The 23,563-nt window shown below is 44.7% G+C and overlaps 1 protein-coding gene across 1 annotated transcript in view; it reads left to right on the top strand.

Moving 5' to 3' along the window:
- The window catches only part of PARP6 (poly(ADP-ribose) polymerase family member 6), a 99,700-nt gene extending 86,819 nt beyond the window's left edge, over positions 1-12,881 (top strand). The window contains exon 23 of the mRNA XM_029574731.1: positions 12,288-12,881. Coding sequence (XP_029430591.1) covers positions 12,288-12,390 — 103 coding nt within the window. The 3' untranslated portion in view covers positions 12,391-12,881. The remainder of the gene's footprint in view (positions 1-12,287) is intronic.
- Positions 12,882-23,563: the final 10,682 nt, after the last annotated feature.

The following is a 23,563-nucleotide window of genomic DNA, read 5'->3' as shown; positions in this document are numbered from 1 at the left end:
AGAAACGGAAAACATGACAGCAGAAAAAGACCATTCCGTCCATCCGGTTTGCCAGTCCACATCTTCTATTCAGAGATCCTCTGGGTTTATCCCATGCTTTCTTGTATTCAGAGAGATGGGCATGTTTCTGCCACCTCAACGGAGAGGCTGTTGCATGCAACCACCACCATTTCGGTAAAGAACGTAAGAGTCGCCATACTGGGTCAGACCAAAAGGTCCATCAAGCCCAGTATCCTCTTTCCAACAGTGGCCAATCCAGGTCACAAGTATCTGGGGCAGGATCCCGAGGTGGCAGATAGGTTCCAAGCTGCTTATCCCAGGGATGAGAAGTGGATTTCTGCAACTCCACCTTAATACTGGTTTAATGAGAACATGAGTCTACTCCCTTTCACCCTCCTTCCAGAACCTCTTTCTCTTGATGGAGATTCAGCTGTTGTGCATTTATTCCTTAATAGTTTTTAAACTTTCCCTTCTTTCCTCCAGGCTATACATGTTTAGATCTTTAAGGTTTGTCCCCGTGTGCTTTATGATGAAAATTATTGACTTCTAGTAGCTGCCCTCTGGACCAATTTTTTTCGGATTATATCTTTTTGAATGTGCAGTCTCCAGAACTGTACACAGTACTCCAAGTGAGGTCTCACCAGAGACTTATACAGAGGCAATATTTCCTCCCCTTTCCTGCTGGCTATTCCTCTCCCTAGAAGCTTGGGAGCTTCCTCCTTGCTTTTGCCATCACATTGTCTATCTGTTTGGCTTCCTTAAAATCATCAGATATGATCACCTCCCAATCCTCTTGTTTTGCACACAGAACTTCACTCCTATACAGAACACCTGCCTTGGGTTTTTGCAGCCAAAACATATAACCCAGCATTTTTTACCATTAAATCTTAGCTGCCAGACCCTAGACCAGAGCTTTCCAAACTTTTCATGTTGGTGACACGCTATTTAGACAAACATAATTTCACGACACAGTAATTCAGTCTACTAGCAAACCAGAGGTTAAAGGTTAAACGAACAAAACGTATTTCGACAGTTTATGTATGTTTCCTTAAATATATACATAAATAAAATGTTTCACGACACAACCTATCTCATTAAAAACCTTTCATTTATATTAAAAATATTTAATATTCCAAGATTAATGTTATTGTTATAATTTATGAGTAACAATAATAAAACAAATTGTCTGTCCCCCACACACTCCTCTCTCTCCACCCCCCCCCAAGCACATGTCTGGCCCCCACACACTCATATCTCCCCCTCCCAGCACATGTCTGGCCCCCACACTCATGTACCCCTTCTTTTTGAGTGTTGCCAGTGTTTCATGAAAAAACAAGCCCAAGTACATGTCTGTCCCCCCACACACTCATCTCTTCCCCCCCCCTCCCCCCCAAGCACATGTCTGGGCCCCCACACACTCATCTCTTTCTCTTCCCCCCCCCCCCCCCCCAAGTACATGTCTGTCCCCCACACACTCATCTCTTCCCCCCCCCCCCCCCCCCCCCCAAGCACATGTCTGGGCCCCCCACACACTCATCTCTTCCCCCCCCCCCCCCAGTACATGTCTGTCCCCCCCCACACTCATCTCTCCCCCCCCCCCGAGCACATGTCTGTCCCCCACACACTCATCTCTTTCCCCCCCCCCCCAAGTACATGTCTGTCCCCCACACACTCATCTCTTCCCCCCCCCCTCCCCCCCAAGCACATGTCTGGGCCCCCACACACTCATCTCTTCCCCCCCCCCCCAGTACATGTCTGTCCCCCACACACTCATCTCTTCCCCCCCCCCCCCAAGCACATGTCTGGGCCCCCACACTCATGTACCTCTTCTTTTTGATTGTTGCCAGTTAAGTGCTTCACTCCCTTCAGGATTCAAGCCTGCCGTGCTGCATAAAACCTTCCATGATCACCAGACTCTGTTGTTTGCAGTCAGTACTCCTCGTGGCCAGGCCTCATCGGCAGCAGCAGCAGCCAATGACGGTGACAGCTGGGCTCAAGTCCCACCCACCAAGCCCAAAAAAACCGTGATTGACAGCAAAAATCGCCCAATAATAAGCAACCCACGAACTGGAAAAAAAAAAAGTGAATCACTAAAAAAAAAAAAGCCCAAACTCGCGTTGGAGTTGAAGGTGCGGCATCACGTGACGTCGCATACATGTGACACTGGAGGGGAGCGGCTATGTGGACCAGGCTTGCGCGACATACCTGCACACTGCAGGCGACACACTAACGTGTCGCGACACAAAGTTTGGAAAGCTCTGCTCTAGACCATTGCTCAAATTTTGCTAGATCCCTCATCATGTTTTGTACTCCTTCCAGGGTGTCTACCCTGTTGCAGATTTTGGTAACATCTACAAAGAGGCAAACCTTTCTTGATAGCCCTTCCACAATATTGCTAATGAAGATATTGATAAGAACCTGAGCAAGAACTGATCCCAGTGGCATGCCACTAGTAACTCGACTTTGCTTGGCATAAATTCCGTTATCTACTATCCTTTGTCACCGTCCACTAAAAACGTTTCTAACCCAGTCAGTCCCTTTAAGGCCTATACCTAAGGCACTCAGTTTGTTTATAAGTTGCCTATGAGGAACCATGTCAAAGGTCTTGCTGAAATCCAAACACACTACATCTAGCACTCTCTACTGATCTAACTCTCAGTAGTCACCCAGTCAAAGAAATTGTTCAGATTCATCTAATAATAAGACCTACCTTCGGTTAAACTATAATACCTCAGTTCTTATAAATGGATTTCAGAAATAGCAGTGATTTCATTTACTTGATCACCAAGGTCAGACTAACAGGCTTATAGTTCCCAGCCTCCTCCTTATTTCTACTTTTGTGAAGAGGAACCACTTCTACCTGTCTCCAGTCCTTTGGAACCTCCCAATTCTAAAGAAGGATTGAAAAGGTCAGTCAATGGAATTGCCAGAAATCTAAGTTACCTTAATACCCTGGATCTCTCCAGCCCCATTGCTTTATCTACTTTTAGTTTTGCTTGCTCCCCATAAATTATCTTCTGAAAATTGATTGAGGTCTACCTCCCTTCCATTTTTATTTGTAGCAGTTATCTGTGGTCCAACTTCAAACCTTCCTCGGTGAACAGAAATATTAGTTAAGGAATTCTGCTTTTTCCTAGGACAGGAGGATGTTAGTCCTCACACATGGGTGACATCATCGGATGGAGCCCTACACAGGAAAACTTATGTCAAAGTTTCTAGAACTTTAACTAGGTACACAGAGCATGCCCTACAAGCCCTATTCCACGTGTCTACTGTGGGTCCCTCTTCAGTCTCTTTTTGTTTTCTGCAGTTTTCACATCATGGATGGCATTAGTGATCATAATATGGTCAAATTTGAATTAATGACTGGAAGAGGAACAGTATGCAAATCCACGGCTCTCGTGCTAAACTTTCAAAAGGGAAACTTTGATAAAATGAGAAAAATTGTTAGAAAAAACTGAAAGGAGCAGCTACAAAAGTAAAAAATGTGCAAGAGGCGTGGTCATTGTTAAAAAAAAACAAACCATTCTAGAAGCACAGTCCAGATGTATTCCACACATTAAGAAAGGTGGAAAGAAGGCAAAACGATTACTGGCATGGTTAAAAGGGGAGGTGAAAGAAGCTATTTTAGCCAAAAGATCTTCATTCAAAAATTGGAAGAAGGATCCAACAGAAGAAAATAGGATAATACATAAACGTTGGCAAGTTAAATGTAAGACATTGATAAGACAGGCTAAGAGAGAATTTGAAAAGAAGTTAGCCATAGAGGCAAAAACTCACAGTAAAAACTTTTTAAAATATATCCGAAGCAGAAAGCCTGTGAGGGAGTCAGTTGGACCATTAGATGATCGAGGGTTAAAGGGGCACTTAGAGAAGATAAGGCCATCGTGGAAAGATTAAATGATTTCTTTGCTTCAGTGTTTACTGAAGAAGATGTTGGGGAGGTACCCATACTGGAGAAAGTTTTCATGGGCAATGATTCAGATGGACTGAATCAAATCACGGTGAACCTAGAAGATGTGGTAGACCTGATTGACAAACTGAAGAGTAGTAAATCACCTGGACCGGATGGTATACACCCCAGAGTTCTGAAGGAACTAAAAAATGAAATTTCAGACCTATTAGTAAAAATTTGTAACCTATCATTAAAATCATCCATTGTACCTGAAGACTGGAGGATAGCTAATGTAACCGCAATATTTAAAAAGGGCTCCATGGGCGATCTGGGAAACTACAGACCGGTTAGCCTGACTTCAGTGCCAGGAAAAATAGTAGAAAGTGTTCCAAACATCAAAATCACACGACATATAGAAAGACATGGTTTAATGGAACAAAGTCAGCATGGCTTTACCCAAGGCAAGTCTTGCCTCACAAATGTACTTCACTTTTTTGAAGGAGTTAATAAACATGTGGATAAAGGTGAACCAGTAGATGAGGTATACTTGGATTTTCAGAAGGCGTTTGACAAAGTTCCTCATGAGAGGCTTCTAGGAAAAGTAAAAAGTCATGGGATAGGTGGTGATGTCCTTTCGTGGATTGCAAACTTGCTAAAAGACAGGAAACAGAGTAGGATTAAATGGGCAATTTTCTCAGTGGAAGGGAGTGGGTAGTGGAGTGCCTCAGGGATCTGTATTGGGACCCTTACTTTTCAATATATTTATAAATGATCTGGAAAGAAATACGACGAGTGAGATAATCAAATTTGCAGATGACACAAAATTGTTCAGAGTAGTTAAATCACAAGCAGATTGTGATAAATTGCAGGAAGACCTTGTAAGACTGGAAAATTGGGCATTAAAATGGCAGATGAAATTTAATGTGGATAAGTGCAAGGTGATGCATATAGGGAAAAATAACCCATGCTATAATTACACAATGATAGGTTCCATATTAGGTGCTACAACCCAAGAAAGAGATCTAGGTGTCATAGTGGATAACACATTGAAATCGTTGGCTCAGTGTGCTGCGGCAGTCAAAAAGGCAAACAGAATGTTGGGAATTATTAGAAAAGGAATGGTGAATAAAACGGAAAATGTCATAATGCCTCTGTATCGCTCCATGGTGAGACCGCACCTTGAATACTGTGTACAATTTTGGTCGCCGCATCTCAAAAAAGATATAATTGCGATGGAGAAGGTACAGAGAAGGGCTACCAAAATGATAAGGGGAATGGAACAACTCCCCTATGAGGAAAGACTAAAGAGGTTAGGACTTTTCAGCTTGGAGAAGAGACGACTGAGGGGGGGATATGATAGAGGTGTTTAAAATCATGAGAGGTCTAGAACGGGTAGATGTGAATTGGTTATTTACTCTTTCGGGTAGTAGAAAGACTAGGGGGCACTCCATGAAGTTAGCATGTGGCACATTTAAAACTAATCTGAGAAAGTTCTTTTTTACTCAACGCACAATTAAACTCTGGAGTTTGGTGCCAGAGGATGTGGTTAGTGCAGTTAGTATAGCTGTGTTTAAAAAAGGATTGGATAAGTTCTTGGAGGAGAAGTCCATTACCTGCTATTAAGTTCACTTAGAGAATAGCCACTGCCATTAGCAATGGTAACATGGAATAGACTTAGTTTTTGGGTACTTGCCAGGTTCTTGTGGCCTGGATTGGCCACTGTTGGAAACAGGATGCTGGGCTTGATGGACCCTTGGTCTGACCCAGTATGGCATGTTCTTATGTTCTGAACTCATGGCATTTTGTGTAAAATTGCCTTGGAAAACCTTTTTCACCAAATGTTTGGTCATTCTTCGTGTCTTTCTCGGCTTGGGTCCCTCTTTGGTTCCCCTTAGTCTCCAGCCAGGTTTTTTGGCGGTTCGGTAGGTTTTATTTTGCTTCCATTTCCCCCGTGGTGGTGGTGCTTTGGTGCCCGCTTGCGTCGGTCACTCGCCATCAACGCTTCTTGTTTTCGCCCTTTCAGTTCACTTCGTCATAGCCTCATCGGGTTTTCGTCGGTGCCCTCAGTGCCCGAGGACTGTCCAGCATGGACTCACACGATGTATGTATCCTCTGCCTGGGGGCTACGCACAATGTCTGGGGGGCTGCTGCCTGTGTGACCAAGGGATATCACGCTCGCCTTGACAAGATGGAGAAGCTCTTCAGGGTGAGAAAGTCCAAGCCATTGATGTCTGCATCGGTGGCATAGACACCAAAGGATCTTGGAGCCACACCGATGGACACTGAGCCATCAACGTTGGCAGGGCAATCGGCTCCATCGATGCCGCCGGCAGATAGGGGTGCCGAGTTAGGCGACCTGAAATCGAAGATTCGCGCCTTTAAATGACCACCACTGCTTGTGTTCTAATACTGAACTACACCATCCAGTGATCACTGGATCCCATGTAATCACTGACTGTGATATCAGACACACACTCCTCATTGGTAAGCACCAGGACCAATATCGTCTCCTCACATGTTGGTTCTGTTACCAGTTGCTGGAACAGTTTTTCCTTTAAATAAGCCAGGATATAGTGCTCCCTATTCCTCCTATTATCCGAAAGAAACATAGAAACATAGAAACATAGAAATGACGGCAGAAGAAGACCAAATGGCCCATCTAGTCTGCCCAGCAAGCTTCACACATATTTTCTCTCATACTTATCTGTTTCTCTTAGCTCTTGGTTCTATTTCCCTTCCACCCCCACCTTTAATGTAGAGAGCAGTGATGGAGCTGCATCCAAGTGAAATATCTAGCTTGATTCGTTAGGGGTAGTAGCCGCCGCAATAAGCAAGCTGCACCCATGCTTATTTGTTTTACCCAGACTATGTTATTAGCCCTTATTGGTTGTTTTTCTTCTCCCCTGCCGTTGAAGCAGGGAGCTATGCTGGATATGCGTGACGTATAAGTCTTCTCCCATGCCGTTGAAGCAGAGAGCCATGCTGGATGTGCATCGAAAGTGAAGTATCAGGCCCATTTGGTTTGGGGTAGTAACCGCCGTAACAAGCCAGCTACTCCCCGCTTTGTGAGTGCGAACCCTCTTTTCTTCTCCCCTGCCGTTGAAGCAGAGAGCTCTGCTGGATGTGTGAAGTATCAGTTTTTCTTCTCCCCTGCCGTTGAATCAGAGAACTTTGCTGTATATGCATTGAAAGTGAAGTATCAGGCTTATTTGATTTGGGGTAGTAACCGCCGTAACAAGCCAGCTACTCCCCTTTTTGTGAGTGTGAATCCTTTTTTTCCACATTTCCTCTTGCTGTTGAAGCTTAGAGCGATGTTGGAGTCACCGTAAGCCTGTGTATGTTTATTTAATAAGGGTATTGACTCCAGGCAGTAGCCATCATTCTGGCGAGTCACCCACTCTTCATTGGCAGCCTCTTGACTTTATGGATCCACAGTGTTTATCCCACGCCCCTGGAATGCCCATCCTCCGGAAGGGCATTCCAGGCATCCACCACCCTCTCCGTGAAGAAATACTTCCTGACATTGGTTCTGAATCTTCCTCCCTGGAGCTTCAAATCGTGACCCCTGGTTCTGCTGATTTTTTTCCTTCGGAAAAGGTTTGTCATTGTCTTTTGATCATTAACACCTTTCAAGTATCTGAAAGTCTGTATCATATCACCTCTGCTCCTCCTTTCCTCCAGGGTGTACATATTTAGATTCTTCAATCTCTCCTCGTACGTCATCCGATGAAGATCCTCCACCTTCCTGGTCGCCCTTCTCTGTACCGCCTCCATCTTGTCTTTGTCTTTTTGAAGGTACGGTCTCCAGAACTGAACACAGTACTCCAGGTGAGGCCTCACCAAGGACCTGTACAAGGGAATAATCACTTCCCTTTTCTTACTCGATATTCCTCTCTCTATGCAGCCCAGCATTCTTCTGGCTTTAGCTATCGCCTTGTCGCATTGTTTCGCCGACTTCAGATCATTAGACACCATCACCCCAAGGTCCCTCTCCTGCTCCGTGCACATCAGCCTTTCCCCCCCCAAAGAGTAAATAACTGATTCACATTTACCCATTCTAGACTTCTCATGATTTTAAAGACCACAATCATATCCTCCCTCAGCCATCTCTTCTCCAAGCTGAGGGGGGATAGAGGTCTTTAAAATCATGAAAGGTCTAGAACGGGTAAATGTGAATCGGTTATTTACTCTTTCAGATAATAGAAGGACTAGGAGGCACTCCATGCAGTTAGCAAGTAGCACATTTAAAGCTAATCTGAGAAAATTCTTTTTCACTCAATGCACAGTAGAGCTCTAGAATTTATTGCCAGAGGATGTGGTTAGTACAGTTAGTGTAGCTGGGTTTAAAAAAGGTTTGGATAAGTTCTTGGAGGAGACGTCCATTAACTGCTGTTAATCAAGTTGACCTAGGGAATAGTCACTGCTATTGCTGATATCAGTAGCATGGGATCTTCTTAGTGTTTGGGTACTTGTGGCCTGGATTGGCCTCTGTTGGAAACAGGATGCTGGGCTTGATGGACCCTTGGTCTGACCCAGCATGGCAATTTCTTATGTTCTTAGATGGGACTGCAGCCAGGATGTCCCAGTCAAAATCCAGCAATTTGAAATCACCTGGAAAAAGCACCTCTCCTTTTATAGTAGTTTAGTGAATGGCTTCAATTAAATCTTTATCCATTTCTTCTGGAGATCTGGATATCATGTTCGTTTCTGTCTTTCCAGATTAACCCTCGGTGACGTCTCCTTACTTTGCAAAGCCCTTAGTTCTGTTGCCACTCCTCCTCCCATTCTTCCTACCGTGTTTTTCCTGAATAGATTGTAGCCCAGTCATGGTTCTCCATGTGCCATGTTTCTGTGACACCAAGTCAGCCTCTTTCATGACTGTCTCTAGATCTGAGACTTCATTTCCCGTATTGCAGGATTAGTGAACACAGCTTTCCAGATGCTGTCCTTTTCCCCCATTTCTCAATAAGTATTTAATTTTCTTACCTAAGTATTTTTACTTAACGTAGGCTTTGTTCACCCATCCCCCAATGATCCTAGTTAAAAGCCTTCCTCAGGAGGTTTGCCAGTCTGTTCTGGAAGATGCTGCACCCTTTCTTCAGTGGGTGGACCACATCATCTGCTCAGCAGGCCTTGAATCATCGTCCCGTGGTTCAGGAAGCTGAAATACAGTCATTGACATCACCTCCACAGCCATTCTTTCATCTCCTGAATGTGATCTTTCCTGTCTGGGCCTTTATCCTTGATTAGGAGGGCTGGGAGTGTGTGTTTAAATCTACACACACAAAGTTACATTTGCTCAGGAGCAGATGTAACTTTGTGCATTTATGTCTGTACATGCACCTGGTGAACCTGCAGATTTTCAAAGCAGACCATGCATATAAGGTCGCTTTGAAAATCGAGACCAAAGTTCGTGGGTTGTAAGTACCTGCAGATTTTAGCCCTACACGGACGCAGGTCGCATCCCGATCGATGTAGTCCTCAGTAGCAATTCAACCTAGATCCTTTTCAAAATTGATCTCCAAGAGACCAATTCTCAAAGCCATTTACACAGGTAAATACCAATTCAACTGGGTAAATTGACCTTTCTGAAAATTGCATTTCTCAGAGCAGCTAAAAAAGCAGGCGTAGGATTCACAGTGGATGTATTTTTAGCTGCGTTAAGAATGGGCATGCTCAGGTCAGGAGAGCGAAGCGATTCACGCACTTGGCATTTTCAAAAGTACTCGCGCTAGGTTACACACATTCTCCCCCAGCATCCCACACGCTGCATGCAAACATAGCAGGTGCTCAGTACATGGGCACTTTAATGGACATGCTTTATGCTACCTAAATTTGAAAGGGAAACTACCCATGTAATATCCCTTTGAAAGTTAGCTACAAAATACGCTTGGTAAAGATACCTGCATACATTCTAATTATAAAGGGTATTCAAAATTGCCACGAAAATGTGGCCCATTCAGGCAGAAAGTTGCTCCACAGCTATCCTATCGGTGGCCAGAAGAGGGCGCTCCTGCACAGTGTGTGCTGAAGGAGAAAAGCAAAGCTGCTTCCACTTTAGTTCTACCATGAAACATTATGAATTCTCTTAAAAAAAAAGCTGGATGACTGGTTTGAATTAGATTTGGATCCCCTCCTTACTTCTGGGGGAGGCTCGATTCGATCTGCACAATCCGAGTTGTAGCCGAATCTGACCTTATGCATGTTAGATAGGATCCAGGCCTGAGTGATGCACCTTTTCAAGATGTGAGCCGATCCTGGCTTTGCTTATTCAGCAGATACAGGGGCACGGTTGACCTCAAGCTACCAGATGATAGCCAGAGCTGCGAGGATGCTTGAATGTATAGGGAGAGGCATAACCAGTAGGCAAAAAAAGAGAGGTAATTATGCCTCTTTACAGGTTGTTGGTGAGGCTTCACCTAGAGGACTGTGTTCAGTTCTGGAGGCCATATCTCAGAAAAGATAGAGAGAGGCTAGAGTCGGTCCAGAGAAAGGCTACCAGAATGGCGCAGGGTTTGTACTGGAAGCCTTATGAGATGAGACTGAAGGAAGTTAATATGCATACCCTAGAAGGAATGAGAGACTGGGGGATATGATATTAGACATTTAAATACCTGAAAGATATTAATGCATAGGAAGCCAAGATATTTCAGTGGAAAGAAAGCTGCAGAAGTAGGGGGGTCATCATCTGAAGGTCCAAGGGGGTAGATTCAGGAACAATTGCAGGAGATATTTTTTTCCCCCGAAGAAGGTAGTGGATGCCTGGAATACCTACCTAGAGGAGGTAGTAATAACAAGGACAGAGGCAGACTTCAAGAAGGCATGGGATAAACACCGAGGATCCCTGCTGGGAAGAGAATGGTAAGGGAATTGCGCAGCCTTCACCGAGCGACGGCTGCAGCTCAGGGCAGTAACGATGTTGGCTGCGTTGTGCTTCCTGGATGGCATGGGGAAACCTGCACGGGGTGGCAGCTGCAACTGTAAAGGGGACACGGTGGGACTGAGGGTTAGTTCCTTGTGGGAATTTGATCTACTTTGGGTAAATGTTAATAAAATAGCAGCTGGGCAGATTAGATGGGATTTCGGTCCCTATTAATCATCATTACTAGTTACTAAGATGTAGAGTAGGTGGAAGAGGTGTTAAGAACTATGAAAATTAAAAAATTAAATAAGAATTGAAGCCAGCCTGACCAATGCAAGATTAGAGCAAACGTGGAAATCTGGATGAAAATCTCAACCAGGGTGGGTTCAGCTAAGGAAGAATCCAAGCTGGGACGCGGTCGACTGCCTCGTCTCTCTAGTCTGCTCCTTTTAGGCAAGAGCTGTGCAACTGTGTGTTTCTGCTATCAAACACCACAAAGCAGGAATAATCCGCCACTCCTAAAAAGGTCCCACGGCTGATCATTAAATATGGTTCTGGGAGAGGAAACAGAATTTGAAAAAGTTGCAAAACCTTTGCAGGAATCTTAGTGAGATGGTCGTGATACTTCTTACTGCAGGGTCTCCACTCTGGTCGAAGAGGTTTGCAGACAGGTCTGGTTTTCAGGGTAATGTTACGCTAGTTCGCCGTCTTCTTCATCTGAGGACATTGTAGATATTAGAGATGTGAATTGGAACCAGAATCGGTTCCGATTCCGGGTTCGGGGACTATCGGGAAATTTTTTGCATGTGGTCCGATCAGTTTTTTTTTTTTTGTTTTGTTTTTTTAATCGGCTGCGCCCGAGCCGATAAACAAAAAACCCACCCCGACCCTTTAAAACACATCCTTTAGCTTCCCCCCCCCTCCCCCCCCCCCCCCCCCAAAAAACTTTTTTAAAGTACCTGGTGGTCCAGTGGGGGTCCCGGGATCGATCTCCCGCTCTCGGGCTGTCGGCTGCCACTAATCAAAATGGCGCCGATGGCCCTTTGCCCTTACCATGTGACAGGGGCTATCGGTGCCATTGGCCAGCCCTTGTCACATGGTAGGAGCAATGGACGGCCGGCGCCATCTTTAAAAATGTGTTAGTCTAAGTCAAAGGCATGACAGCCTGCTAAGATTTCTGTTTTCTCCTGGAGCAATTCGTTTATCACTACAAAAACGTCCCAGAATGTCTAAGTAACCATTGTGGTATCAGAGACGCTTCTGGCAATCCTGTAATAAGAAAATATTTATGAACCTATAAAATTATTTTTTCACCCTTTTGGTTTTTGTTTAAGATCCAAGCAGGTCGTCTGTGCTACGAGCCCCTTCTTGGCCTTTTGACAGAGACTGAGGACCCTGACACCCAGCCCCAAAGATGTTTGGGTCCATTGTCACTCTGCTGAGGTTTCTTGTGCCTCTGTTTGTCCTTCCTCTCTTGCTGTGAACTTTTTCTGACAGATCTATGTGATTCTCTGTTTTCTCTTTCTGCAGCTACGAGGATGGACAAGTAGGTGACGCCAACATAAATACTCAGGACCCCAAAATCCAGAAGGAGATCATGCGTGTTATCGGAACTCAGGTCTATACAAACTGAGGAGACCCTGGTGATGACCGCGTCCCGTGCTCTCTGTTCACATGCGGGGAGGGGGGGGATTGCTGATGAGGTGATGGCGGCAGCCGTGGCGCTCACACACCCCCGCCCCCCTGCCAGCGCCAGGGTTTGCTGAGGACACTCGGACACAGACGAAGGCTTGCATTTTGGGACAGAGAAATCATTGAGGGCTGGGCCATGGAGCCTGCTTTTCCTGTCATCTGGAACAGGCCTGGGGTGCCCCCTCCCCTGCGTGACTCCATCTTGCTTACATGAAAAAAGGGGGGGGGGGAAGACCCCTGAACTGGTTCTGTTTCCAGCATTCTCCCGATCTCCGCTCCTTCCCGCTCTGCAATGATGTTACATCCCTCCCTCGGGGGAGGGGAAAACGTCTTTGCCACGATCCAGGGAGAGAGTTTCTTGCGTTTACAGTGATGACATTTTTAAAATAACTGGTTTTGTTTTAGCTTATTATTAAAATTCTTTAACAAAACACAAAACAAAAATCGTAAGCCTGTTTTTTGCTTCTTCGGCTGCAGGCTCAAGGTGATTTGGTGTTTTCTCAGTTTAAAAAAAAAAAAAGATGAAACCCTGATGATGGAAATGACCTTGGATAGCGTTGGCCGTGCATTTTGTATTGCACTTCTGATAAGGACGGATGTAAGATAAGAGGGTATGCCGGCTGCGTGGCAGTGCTAGGTGCTGTCATGTGGCGGGATCTGGGTTCAGCTCCTGGCTCGGGCCTTCCACTCCTCGGGTTGGCCGGGGCTGGGGGAGGCTGCAGGGGAGGACGTCCAGAATCTCTTCCCATTAGTGACACCTGCTTGCCTGCAGGTGGGACCCGGGACTGCAGCCACGGCGCAGGGATCTGGCTGAGGAATGCCGAATGCATTAGAGTAAGGTGGGCTGAGGATAATATAAAACGGAGGGAAAAAAAAAAAATCCCCAGGTATTTGGAAATGCAGGCTCCTGGTGACAGATCCCAGCCCTGGCTCTGTTGGAGCTGGAAGTTCAAAGATGCGGGGGGGAGGGGGGGGGGGAGTGTTTACAGAGCTCATTTACATTTTGAGACAGACGTGCGTTAGGATTGTTTTTGTGGCTGCCGTTGCTGATTGTGCTCTCTTCAGCTGTCTCAGAACCCAAGTTCTGTAAGGAAGGCAACTGCGGGCAAATTTCTTGGCGTAACTCTCCCCCCAGTCCCTTAATCCTGGGCTGCAGCCGATGCATTCTTTCCAATGCTTATCGTAAACAATCATAGAGTAGGGCGCCTAGAGGTGATAGGGGAAAGAAGGGAATAGGTCCAGTTAAGTTAGCTGTTCTGCTCCCTGTGATGTCGAGGGCTGCTCTGGTCTGAAGCTGGCAGTGGATTCTTGGCGGAGGAGGAGGCCTGGTGCCAGTGGTACCCTGTGGAAAAATTGCCAGCCCCAAACAGCAGGGCCCTGACTGTAGAGAAGCCCGGTCTGTGCGTGTGGAGGCGTGTGTCTGAGCAAGCGGGGCGGCAGGCGTTAAATGTAACAGGGAAGGTGAGTGAGCAGGGCCTAGCTGACCTATCCGATCCAACTGCAGACCGTGTGCTTCCTAGCGGAAAGCACAATGAAGACGAGGCTTACTCTTTCATTGCCTTTGAAGAGTTACTTGCACAAACCAGAGGATGCATGGAGTGGAAAGGATGGAGGAATTCAATGAGGGCTATTTTCAAAGGGATCTAGCATGGTAACGAAGGAATTGCTTGGCTAGATCTCCCCCGTTCCTTGACAGGGTGAACATGGCACCCCCCTCAGAGCAGTTAGATTTAGTCATGGCAAAAACTGGGGCATCTTGTGGGCCGAGATGGGTCAGGAGAGGGAAAATACCTGCACATTTTCAGGCAAACCCACATGAATCGCAGGAGCAAGGCTGGCAGGTACTTTTGCACCGGTGCAGTTTCCTTTTGAAAATTTACCTACAAGGTATGCAGGTACAAAGGTATCCATCAACCTTGTACCTATGCTGGTTACTTAAAATTGCCCCAACGGCAGTAGCTGCCAGGTTCGTACAGGGAGCAAGCGTTCACAGAGAAACGAAATCTGGAGTAGAAAGCCCAGATCTACTGAGCCGAGTGTGATAACAGCAGCACATCTTAAGAGTCTTCAAACGGAGAAGTCATGCGGTAAAAATAAGAGCTATGTGTGCATGCTCCAGAAATGCAGGGAAATGGGGACGTCAGTGAGCTCCTCGAAGGAGTGCCTAATTTCCAACAGAGTCAGGGACTCGTAAACCCCTGCCCTGCCCTGAAGTGTACCTAGGGAGATTCTAATTGATCGGATATTAGTTTCAGTTTTGGTATTGCAGATTAGAAAAGTAGAATATTTAAAAGCTGATTTTCAAAAAGCCGCGTACCCTTCACCTGACTACCAGTGCTCGTCAGTGTTTTTAGGAGCAGGAAGAGGAGGTCTTCCCAGGGGTGCATTTAGCTCGGGGAGGAAGATAATGCTCGTAGATTGAGTTTTCAAATCTACTTATGTTATTTTACCATGGAAAAATGTACCAACAGGACAAAAGCACATGGAAATGTCCATGGGTACTTGCACCAATTTTCAAAGTGAAAGTGAATGTGCCCTTTCACTTTGAAAACTGCCAGGGGTACCAAGACCACAGGTAGAAAGTACCTGCGAACTTTGTAGACTCCTGGGCGGTTTGAAATATTGCCTCCTTTATTAGCTTAGGTCTGATCTTCATGGTCCACCTGGGTTACCCTAATTAGACCTAATTTGATATGGGACTAGGGTTTTCATATACGAATGTCCCATGCCCTGACACAAGTGTTCACTCATTCCTAAACCAAGCGGTGACTCCTTGATGAAGGCCGAACCAGAATGGAGAGTTTACGTCACCTCTGGTGCACTGTTCATTTTTTGTTTGTCAACATCAGGTTTTGGGGAATATTCGCCTCTTGGCTTTCTCAAATTTCCGGTACCCAGGCAGTAGGTTGTCACCCACCACTAGGGTGCAACCTTTTAAATATACAAGAACCGTATTAATTTGTTAGAATTGTGTACATTTTTCAGGTTTTTTTTATAGATGCAAATAAAAAGTCTTAATGTATGACTATCGCTCAGTGAAGTCTTTGCTTAGTGTGAGATCAATCTGGAGAGAGTATTGGATATGAGATCTTATACAAAGACTTCACTAAGCGATAGTCATATATTAAGACTTTTTATTTGCATCTATAAAAAAAACCTGAAAAATGTAGAGAATTCTAACAAATTAATACGGTTCTTGTATATTTAAAAGGTTGCACCCTAGTGGTGGGTGGCAACCTACTGCCTGGGTACCGGAAATTTTGTGAAAGCCAAGAGGCTTCTTTCTTTATGTTCTTGTAAGGGGGAGTTTTTGCAGAGGCAGTTAGTATATTCTAGTTTAGCATCGGGTTTTGCACAAGAGTTTTCTAGAATTTCCTACAGGTTCACGTCTGCTAAGTGCAGCGTCGAGTTTCTAAGGTCTGCGAGGCCGCCGCATTTCATAGCGAAGGATGAGGCTCCTCTGTGGCTGACAGCTTACATCTACTTGGTTCATGGGTTAAAAAAAATAAAACCCTTTCAGAAATGCTCTGTTGCTACACAGGAAAAGTGCCGGCACCCGGGCAGGATTCTTCCTGAAGTCCGCTTCACTTGACAAGGATACCGGCTCCGGAAAATGGAGACTTGTGAGGAAAATTTACAACAAAAGTGGAAATGGAGAAAAACCGAGGCTTTTTGTATTGTGGAAATGCTGCCGTGCTCAGTGTTTGATCATAGACTTTAGAGGATTATTTCAAAAGCCATTTCTGCATGTTAAACAATGCATTACCCATGGAAATGCAATTTTTAAAAATTGCCTACCCACTAGGTGTGGGCCTGCAGGGAGGTGGGGGATCAAAAAGACGTGTGAATTTTCAAAATCATGGGTCTTATTTTTCTCATGAAAAAGTGTCCTCACATACAGGAGGTGCGGGTGTGTGCTGGCACTTTTTATTCACAGGCCCTTTTCAGAGGGGAAGAACCAATGGACTTTGCAATAACGCAGGGCATTTGAAAATTGCAGTCTTGTGTGTCAGCGTTCACTTTCCAAACTGGCGTAAGCTCTGTGCCCTAATGGCCCATACATTTTTGGATAAAAATTACAAAATTCACCCTTCGGTAGTTGTAGACTTTTTTTTCCTCTTTTGGGAGGAGGGGGGGAGATGCACACTGCCAAACTGACAAAACTTTCCTATTACTTTCTGCCCTTTTGCAGGAAGTCTTCTAAGAAAGTCAATGCCAAATAGTTGCATTAATCTTTGAATTCTGAATCATGTTTGTGAAATGAGTTGTAAGATGAAAAGGTTCCTTTTCACGCATCCCTACCAGAAAGAATCATCCTGAACTTTGCATTCTATTACAATATATATATATTTTTTTTTTTTTTTAATCTAGAAGGTTCCTTTAAAATAACCCTGCTTAACAATGAAAGTTTGCTTCACCTGCTCAGCCTTTCATACAACACAGTGTTGAGTTCGGCTGGTCAAGGGACGGACCCACGACCAGCCGCTCTTACCTCTAGTCCCGGACCCAAGTCGGCCCCAATAGATGCCAAGGGAGCAACGACAGGGCTCTTCCTCAATGCGCTAGGCCGCTGCGCTCCACTAGCCTCTGATGCCGCATCAGTCTTGGGCTCTCCTAGGCGCGCTGACCCTGCCTTTCTTAAAGGACCAGTGGCAGGAAATGGGCTGGTGCTGCCTGATGACATCACTGCCTTAAGGATATATAAGGCCTCTCCTGCAGTTGCTCCCTGCCTAGGTAATAGGTCGTCTCCGTTGGAGTAACGGTTTGCCTCTATGTTCCTAATCCTTGCCTCCTGGTTCCTGTTTCTGATGTGTGTCTACTTGAGTTCCTCTGTCCTGTTCCTGGCTCCCTCGCAAGTCTGGTCCTCTCTTGAGTTCTTTTCTTCGTGGTCTGTCTCCCCTTGTCTGTCTTCAGCGTCTCATCTGCCCTGCTGTTTCTCCCCTCTTCGCCCTTGACCTCAGATTGTACCTGGACACTGCTTGACCTCCGCCTGCCTTTGACTACTGCCTGCTCCTCAACTTGCTTGAACTCTAACTGTCCAAACCATGACACTGAATGAACGCCACCTGCCTCTGACCATAGCCTGCACTACTGCCTACCGCCTGCCCCGACCACTGCTCGTACTGGCTCTGCTTCTCTCCAAGCTGTCCTGTAATCTCCTACGCTACCGATCTACATCTCCAAAGAGGCATGCGCCTGGGTCCAGCTGGCCCCGGCACCCAAAGGCTCAACTTAAAGGGAACGAGGGTTGGTATTGGTGAAGCCCCTGTAGGGCCTCTGCTTCAGCCAGCTGCACCTGCTGATGGTGGGGACCTACAGGGCTCCTCCTTGTGGATTGTGCCAACTCCACCTCGGTCCAAGGGTCCACTTTACATCAGACAGGTCACATAAAAGCTGCAGATTCCAGGGGGAATCTTTGGGTGCCCTCAGACAACTGCCTTGCTTCGCAAAGTGCCAACCCAGCATCACCCCGGGGTGCCTGTTTACACATAAATTTGTCTCTCTCTGTACGTGACTGATGATGGACTTTGGAGGAAGATCAATGCCCCTTTTTGGGTAGAAAGAAATGTATTTGTAACATTTTAATGCCGCAATAGCATCATAATTTAAAAAATTCTGTTGGCACTTTAAAATCATAATAATGTTGAGGACTATATTTTTTTCTTCTTTCCTGGAATATTAATTTGATTGCAGTCCAATGGATTATGGGCAGGGTTCAAGACTGAGGGAAAAATATAATGAGTTGCAATCGATCTTTAGTCACAACTCAAAGCATCACACCAATACGGAATAAGAATACAGCATCAAGGAGTGAGAAGTGGACTTGGAGAACAACATGTTTTAAAAATGGGTTTGACCATAAGTAAAATGTTCTAAAGACATAAGCAATAAAATATTATTGGATTAAAATAAAAAGAAACCTAGGAAAAAATGCAATAAGGCGGCAATAGATTGAATACACTTGTTTCCTTTCCTGTTTCATGTCGTTTACCGTAAGGGAGAATACAGTATGTACAGAAGTATTTCATCAATTTAGGGTAGAGTACCATTAAATCATCTTGCAGATGAAAATGTCTCTCATCCCTGAAACTGCTTTACTGCCTAGTACAGAGGTTCTCCAACTAGTACTCTGGACACCCCCAGCCTTTTGGGTTTTCAGGGCATCAACAATGAAAATGCCAGAGATAGTCTTGAATGCACAACCTCCACTATACGCAAATCTATCTTGGGCATATTCATATTGGGTATCCTGAAAACCCGACTAGCTGGCTATGTCACAAAGAACTGGGCTGAGAACCAGTACTCTAGTTACTTCACACATCCAGCAGAGCTCTCTGCTTAAACGGCAGGGGAGAAGAAAAAAGGGTTCGCACTCACAAAGCGGGGAGTAGCTGGCTTGTTACGGCGGTTACTACCCCAAAACAAATGTACCTGATACTTCACTCTCGACGCATATCCAGCATGGCTCTCTGCTTCAACGGCATGGGAGAAGAAAAAAAACATACCTCACGCATATCCAGCATAGCTCTCTGCTTCAACGGCAGGGGAAAAGAAAAACTGATACTTCATGCATATCCAGCATAACTTCAACGGCAGGGGAGAAGAAAAAAGGATTCACACTCACAAAGCGGGGAGTAGCTGGCTTGTTACGGCGGTTACTACCCCAAACCAAATGTGCCTGATACTTCACTTTCGATGCATATCCAGCATAGCTCTCTGCTTCAATGACAGGGGAGAAGAAAAAAAACTGATACCTCACGCATATCCAGCATAGCTCCCTGCTTCAACGGCAGGGGAGAAGATAAACAACCAATAAGGGCTGTATAACATAATCTGGGTAAAAACAAATAAGCATGGGTGTAGCTTGCTTATTGCGGCGGTTACTACCCCTACTACCTCTAACTAATCAAGCTAGATATTTCACTTGGATGCAGCTCCATCACCGCTCTCTACATTAATGGTGGGGGTGGAAGGGAAATAGAACCAAGAGCTAAGAGAAACAGATAAGTATGAGAGGAAAAAATGAGGGAAGCTTGCTGGGCAGACTGGATGGGCCATTTGGTCTTCTTCTGCCGTCATTTCTATGTTTCTATGTTGTCTATGACCATGTGTGTCATCTGAAAGGTAAGTATTACTGTATAGACAGAGTGTTTTTGCAAAGGTATGAAAGTCCTACAAAAGCATGTTTGTGTAAGAATGTAGAGCAGGGGAAGCCAACTGGTCTCCAGTTTTCAAAAGCCACAAGCAGGCCTGGTTTTCAGCATATTTATAGTGGATATCCTAAAAACCAGACCTGTTTGTAACTCTTGAGGACTGGAATTGGCCACCCCTGATCCCTAATATATGACCTATATCACTTGCTCAGGAGCGGATTGGCCTATCGGGGGATCGGGCATCCCCCGGTGGGCCGGTCGCTCCAGTCACGTGGTCTGCCGTGCACGGCCATGACGGAGCCGTGCTCGGCAGACCACGTGATGTGTCCTGGGCTGGCCTGGGCGGCAAATCCCTGGGCCGGTCTTCCTTGGGAATCCGCCGCTGCACTTGCTATATTTATACTTGATACTGTTTAGATGTTTATTTCTGTATTTTTTGCCTGAATAAATAGCTTACACACACATGAAATATTATATATAAAACAATGTAGATCATGGATAGCCATCTCTGGTCCTCAAGAACCACAAATAGCTAGGTCTGTTTTTCAGGATATCCTTGATGAATATGCATGAAATAGATTTTCATATAGTGGAAGTTCAAATCATGCATATTCATTTTGGATATCCTGAAAACCAAATCTGCTTGTGGTTGTTGACGATCGGAGTTGGCCACTCTTGCTGTATAGGGTTAATGATAGAAGTCTTGATTCATTCAATTTTATGACAAAATAATTATGAACAAAAGTTACCAATTTTGGTGAATAATCCTTTGTCAAAACAAGGAAAGAAAGCTGTGGAGTTATATGTACTTTCTAGTGCTTTCCATTGATACCATATTGAAAATGACCTGTACCTCATCAGATCAATGCCATTTTCAATAGTGTAATGTGTAGGACTACAGTGGGCCTTCCTGCTCCCCAAATTCTGGACCTAGTTGGTGAAGTTTATTGGAAGTTATCCTGCCTCTAGATGAATGGATTGAACCAGCCCCTAAAATTATGAAATCTAGGCCCTTTGTATCTCATAAAAGCCATGTAAATCTCTTTTATGTCTTTCTGTGGGATGGCTCACACTTCATATCACATAATAAATGGTCAACATCAGTACAATATGCATTAACCTCATTACCCTTTTCCTAATATGTCCTCACTCTTCCAATGAACCCAATACAATGAGCGCATTCCTGCCCTAACATTATGTCACAGGGCACTGATATTCCATCAAAAATTTACATCTGTAATGAAGCTCTGGACAAGAAGGAACACTTTACCAGTTTATTTAGTCTTGAAAGGTAACACGATGCTGGAATATCAGGGTTCAGCCGAGCTGTAGCTGGTCTTGGGACAATGTTTCCAAGGACCTCGCTTTCACAAAGCGGCTTCAAGTTTCAAGTCCAGTGGAAGTGGGTGGCTGGGAGGTTGGCATGAAGGGGCACCGGTACCATGTTCATGGATGAACAGTATTAAAAATGGAACCCGACCTCGGGTCAGCAGGTGCCATTCTGAAATAAGAATCAGTGAGGCTGGAGCAAGGGGGTTTGCTCCTGCACACAAGTTTTCACACTACAGATGAGGTAAGAAAGGTTGGATTGGTGCTGGAAGAGAGGGGAAAGGTGAGAGGCTGTGAGGAGATGATCTGGGGGAGGGTTATTTTTTGTTATTGTGGGGGGAGAGTCAAAAGCCAGAAATAATTTTGTTTAATTTTGGTTAGTTTTTAAAAAAAAATTTCATATGGTGGGATTTTTTTCTTTTTTTTGTTTGAAATAAATTAAAAGGAACAAACCAACAAACAAAATAAAATAAATTAAATGAAAAGCAAAATTAAACTAAAAAATGTCCTGTGCACAGAATAGCAAAACTCCAGCTATTGCAGAGGTTTGCATTTAGCTGCTGTAATCCATCCAAGTGATGTCAGTCTGCTCGACCACAAACCACTGTGACATCATTTGAGTAAATTAAAGTATTCATTTCCTGCTGGACTTTAAGACAATTATAGAAGCTATTCGTGTATTATTTAAAATGCTCCAGGCAGGGTTTCTCAAGCCCCATTCATTTTAATAAGTAAGAAAATAATTTGCTTTGTGTCATTGATGAACACAAGCAATATACTCGCAATATTTGGAAATGAAACATGGTCATAAAAATTGATGGCATTAAACATCCAATTTAAAGTCAATATAGTAATGCACTAAATGCAGTCTCTTACCTTGGTTTCTTTCTATTCCTGACATGCAATTCCTGACAATTATTTTTTGATCAAGAATTACATAGTCACCACAAGTTTTTATATGAAAAAAAAACCCATTAGGTTCAACCTTCTGCTTGTCCAGAGCTAAAGATCCTTTTCATCATTATAATACATCAGCATCGCCAATAACAACCATCGTGATCAGGCAACTTTCTCAATAGCTGGTGCTGTTGCTTACCTACCTTTACTGACAGATTTCCAAAGATGATATTCCTATTAGTAAAATACTACTCCCTTACATTCAAATTTCCATTGTTGTAGTTTAAAATTACATCTTCTTGTCTTTTCCAATTAACTGTAAATATGTTTGGGCCAAATCAAACCATATGCACTGCCTTTATGAAACTACACCTCTCAAATGTATTTATTGCATAAAACAAAATTAGTAAACAACATGATTGCTTCCACTGTGGTTAGTAAAACTAGTTATTAGGTATTAGTGTAGGGGGTTAGGGGCCACTTTGACATTCAAAGTGAGACATACGAACAGAACAGTGCTCTCTTGTGAAGATTTGATGACCCTCGGAGTGAGGACACTCACCCAAAGATGGGATTTGTGCAATGTTCTCTCAACCTAGCTTGATGGACTCTCTACCTGGTCTGGCCGTGCGCGTGCCAAGCACATTTTAGAAACAACCCAGCCACGCATGTATCTCCCGGGTATGCGCAGAAGTGCTGGGCCATCAAAAAAGGACAGGCTGGGCCGACCTGTCAGCAACCATTAGGCCCTGTCCTGGGAAAGCACATGCCAGCAGCTGGCCATCGCACCAAAGTTACTTCTGCTCGGAAGGAGCAGTAAGTAATAAAATAAAAACATTTGGGCTAGTTAGGTAGGGGTTAGGGGTCGGGGAGGAGAGAAGAGGGGAAAAAGTAGGAAGGGTAGTTAGGGGGATAGGGAACTGGGAAAACCCTACTCACATCACCGTGCCTATTTTTTAAAAATCCCCCCCCGTCACGCTTGGGAGAAGCTACCCGCTCGCACATGCGCACGCGTACATTAAAATCCGGCGTGCACGTGCGTGCAGGAATCGTATTTTATAACATGGGCATGCCGACGCATGCACCTTACAAAATAGCCATGTCCATGTGTGCGTGCCGGGACCCATGCGCCCATGGACACCTGTGCATTTTTTTTAAATCTACCTTTTAGATTTTAATATTTTAGGCGATAAGGACTGTGCTCCAATCACCTTGTATAGTGCCATTCACATTATTGGCAAGTTTATTATTTAGTACTGCAGTGTGGCATAGTGTGCGGTGCACCAAGCTGTTAATTTCTTGTTTGAATTATCTGTCTACCACTCCCTGTGTATTCATGGGCAAGTCACATAACATCCATTGCTCAAAACTGAGAAATGCACATTGTAAACATGAGAATTATCATAGTCAGTGCCATTTTGACTAATATAGAAATAAATATCATTAATAACAATTATTACTATTAATAAAGACCTTTAGGCCTGGATTTACATCTCAAGTTCCTCTAGGTGCAGGATCGTTAGCATCTTCCCCACTTCTGGGTTCGTGGAATGAGAATTGTGCCAAAGTGATGCTGAAGTGTGGGGGCCTCCAAAACTTACCCAAAGTGCCCTCCGTGGTAAAGATGCCCCTAGGCCTTGGAGTCCTTAAGACGTGGCTTATAAATTGGCTTGGAGCTAAAATCAAACTGAAATTGGAAAAACTGCCAACATTTATCCACTTTTGAGCTCGGGT

Source organism: Rhinatrema bivittatum, chromosome 13 (assembly GCF_901001135.1).
Source record: "Rhinatrema bivittatum chromosome 13, aRhiBiv1.1, whole genome shotgun sequence".
Lineage (NCBI taxonomy): Eukaryota > Metazoa > Chordata > Amphibia > Gymnophiona > Rhinatrematidae > Rhinatrema > Rhinatrema bivittatum.
The sequence above is the reverse complement of the archived record's forward strand: the minus strand, read 5'-3'. Positions and strand labels throughout refer to the sequence as shown.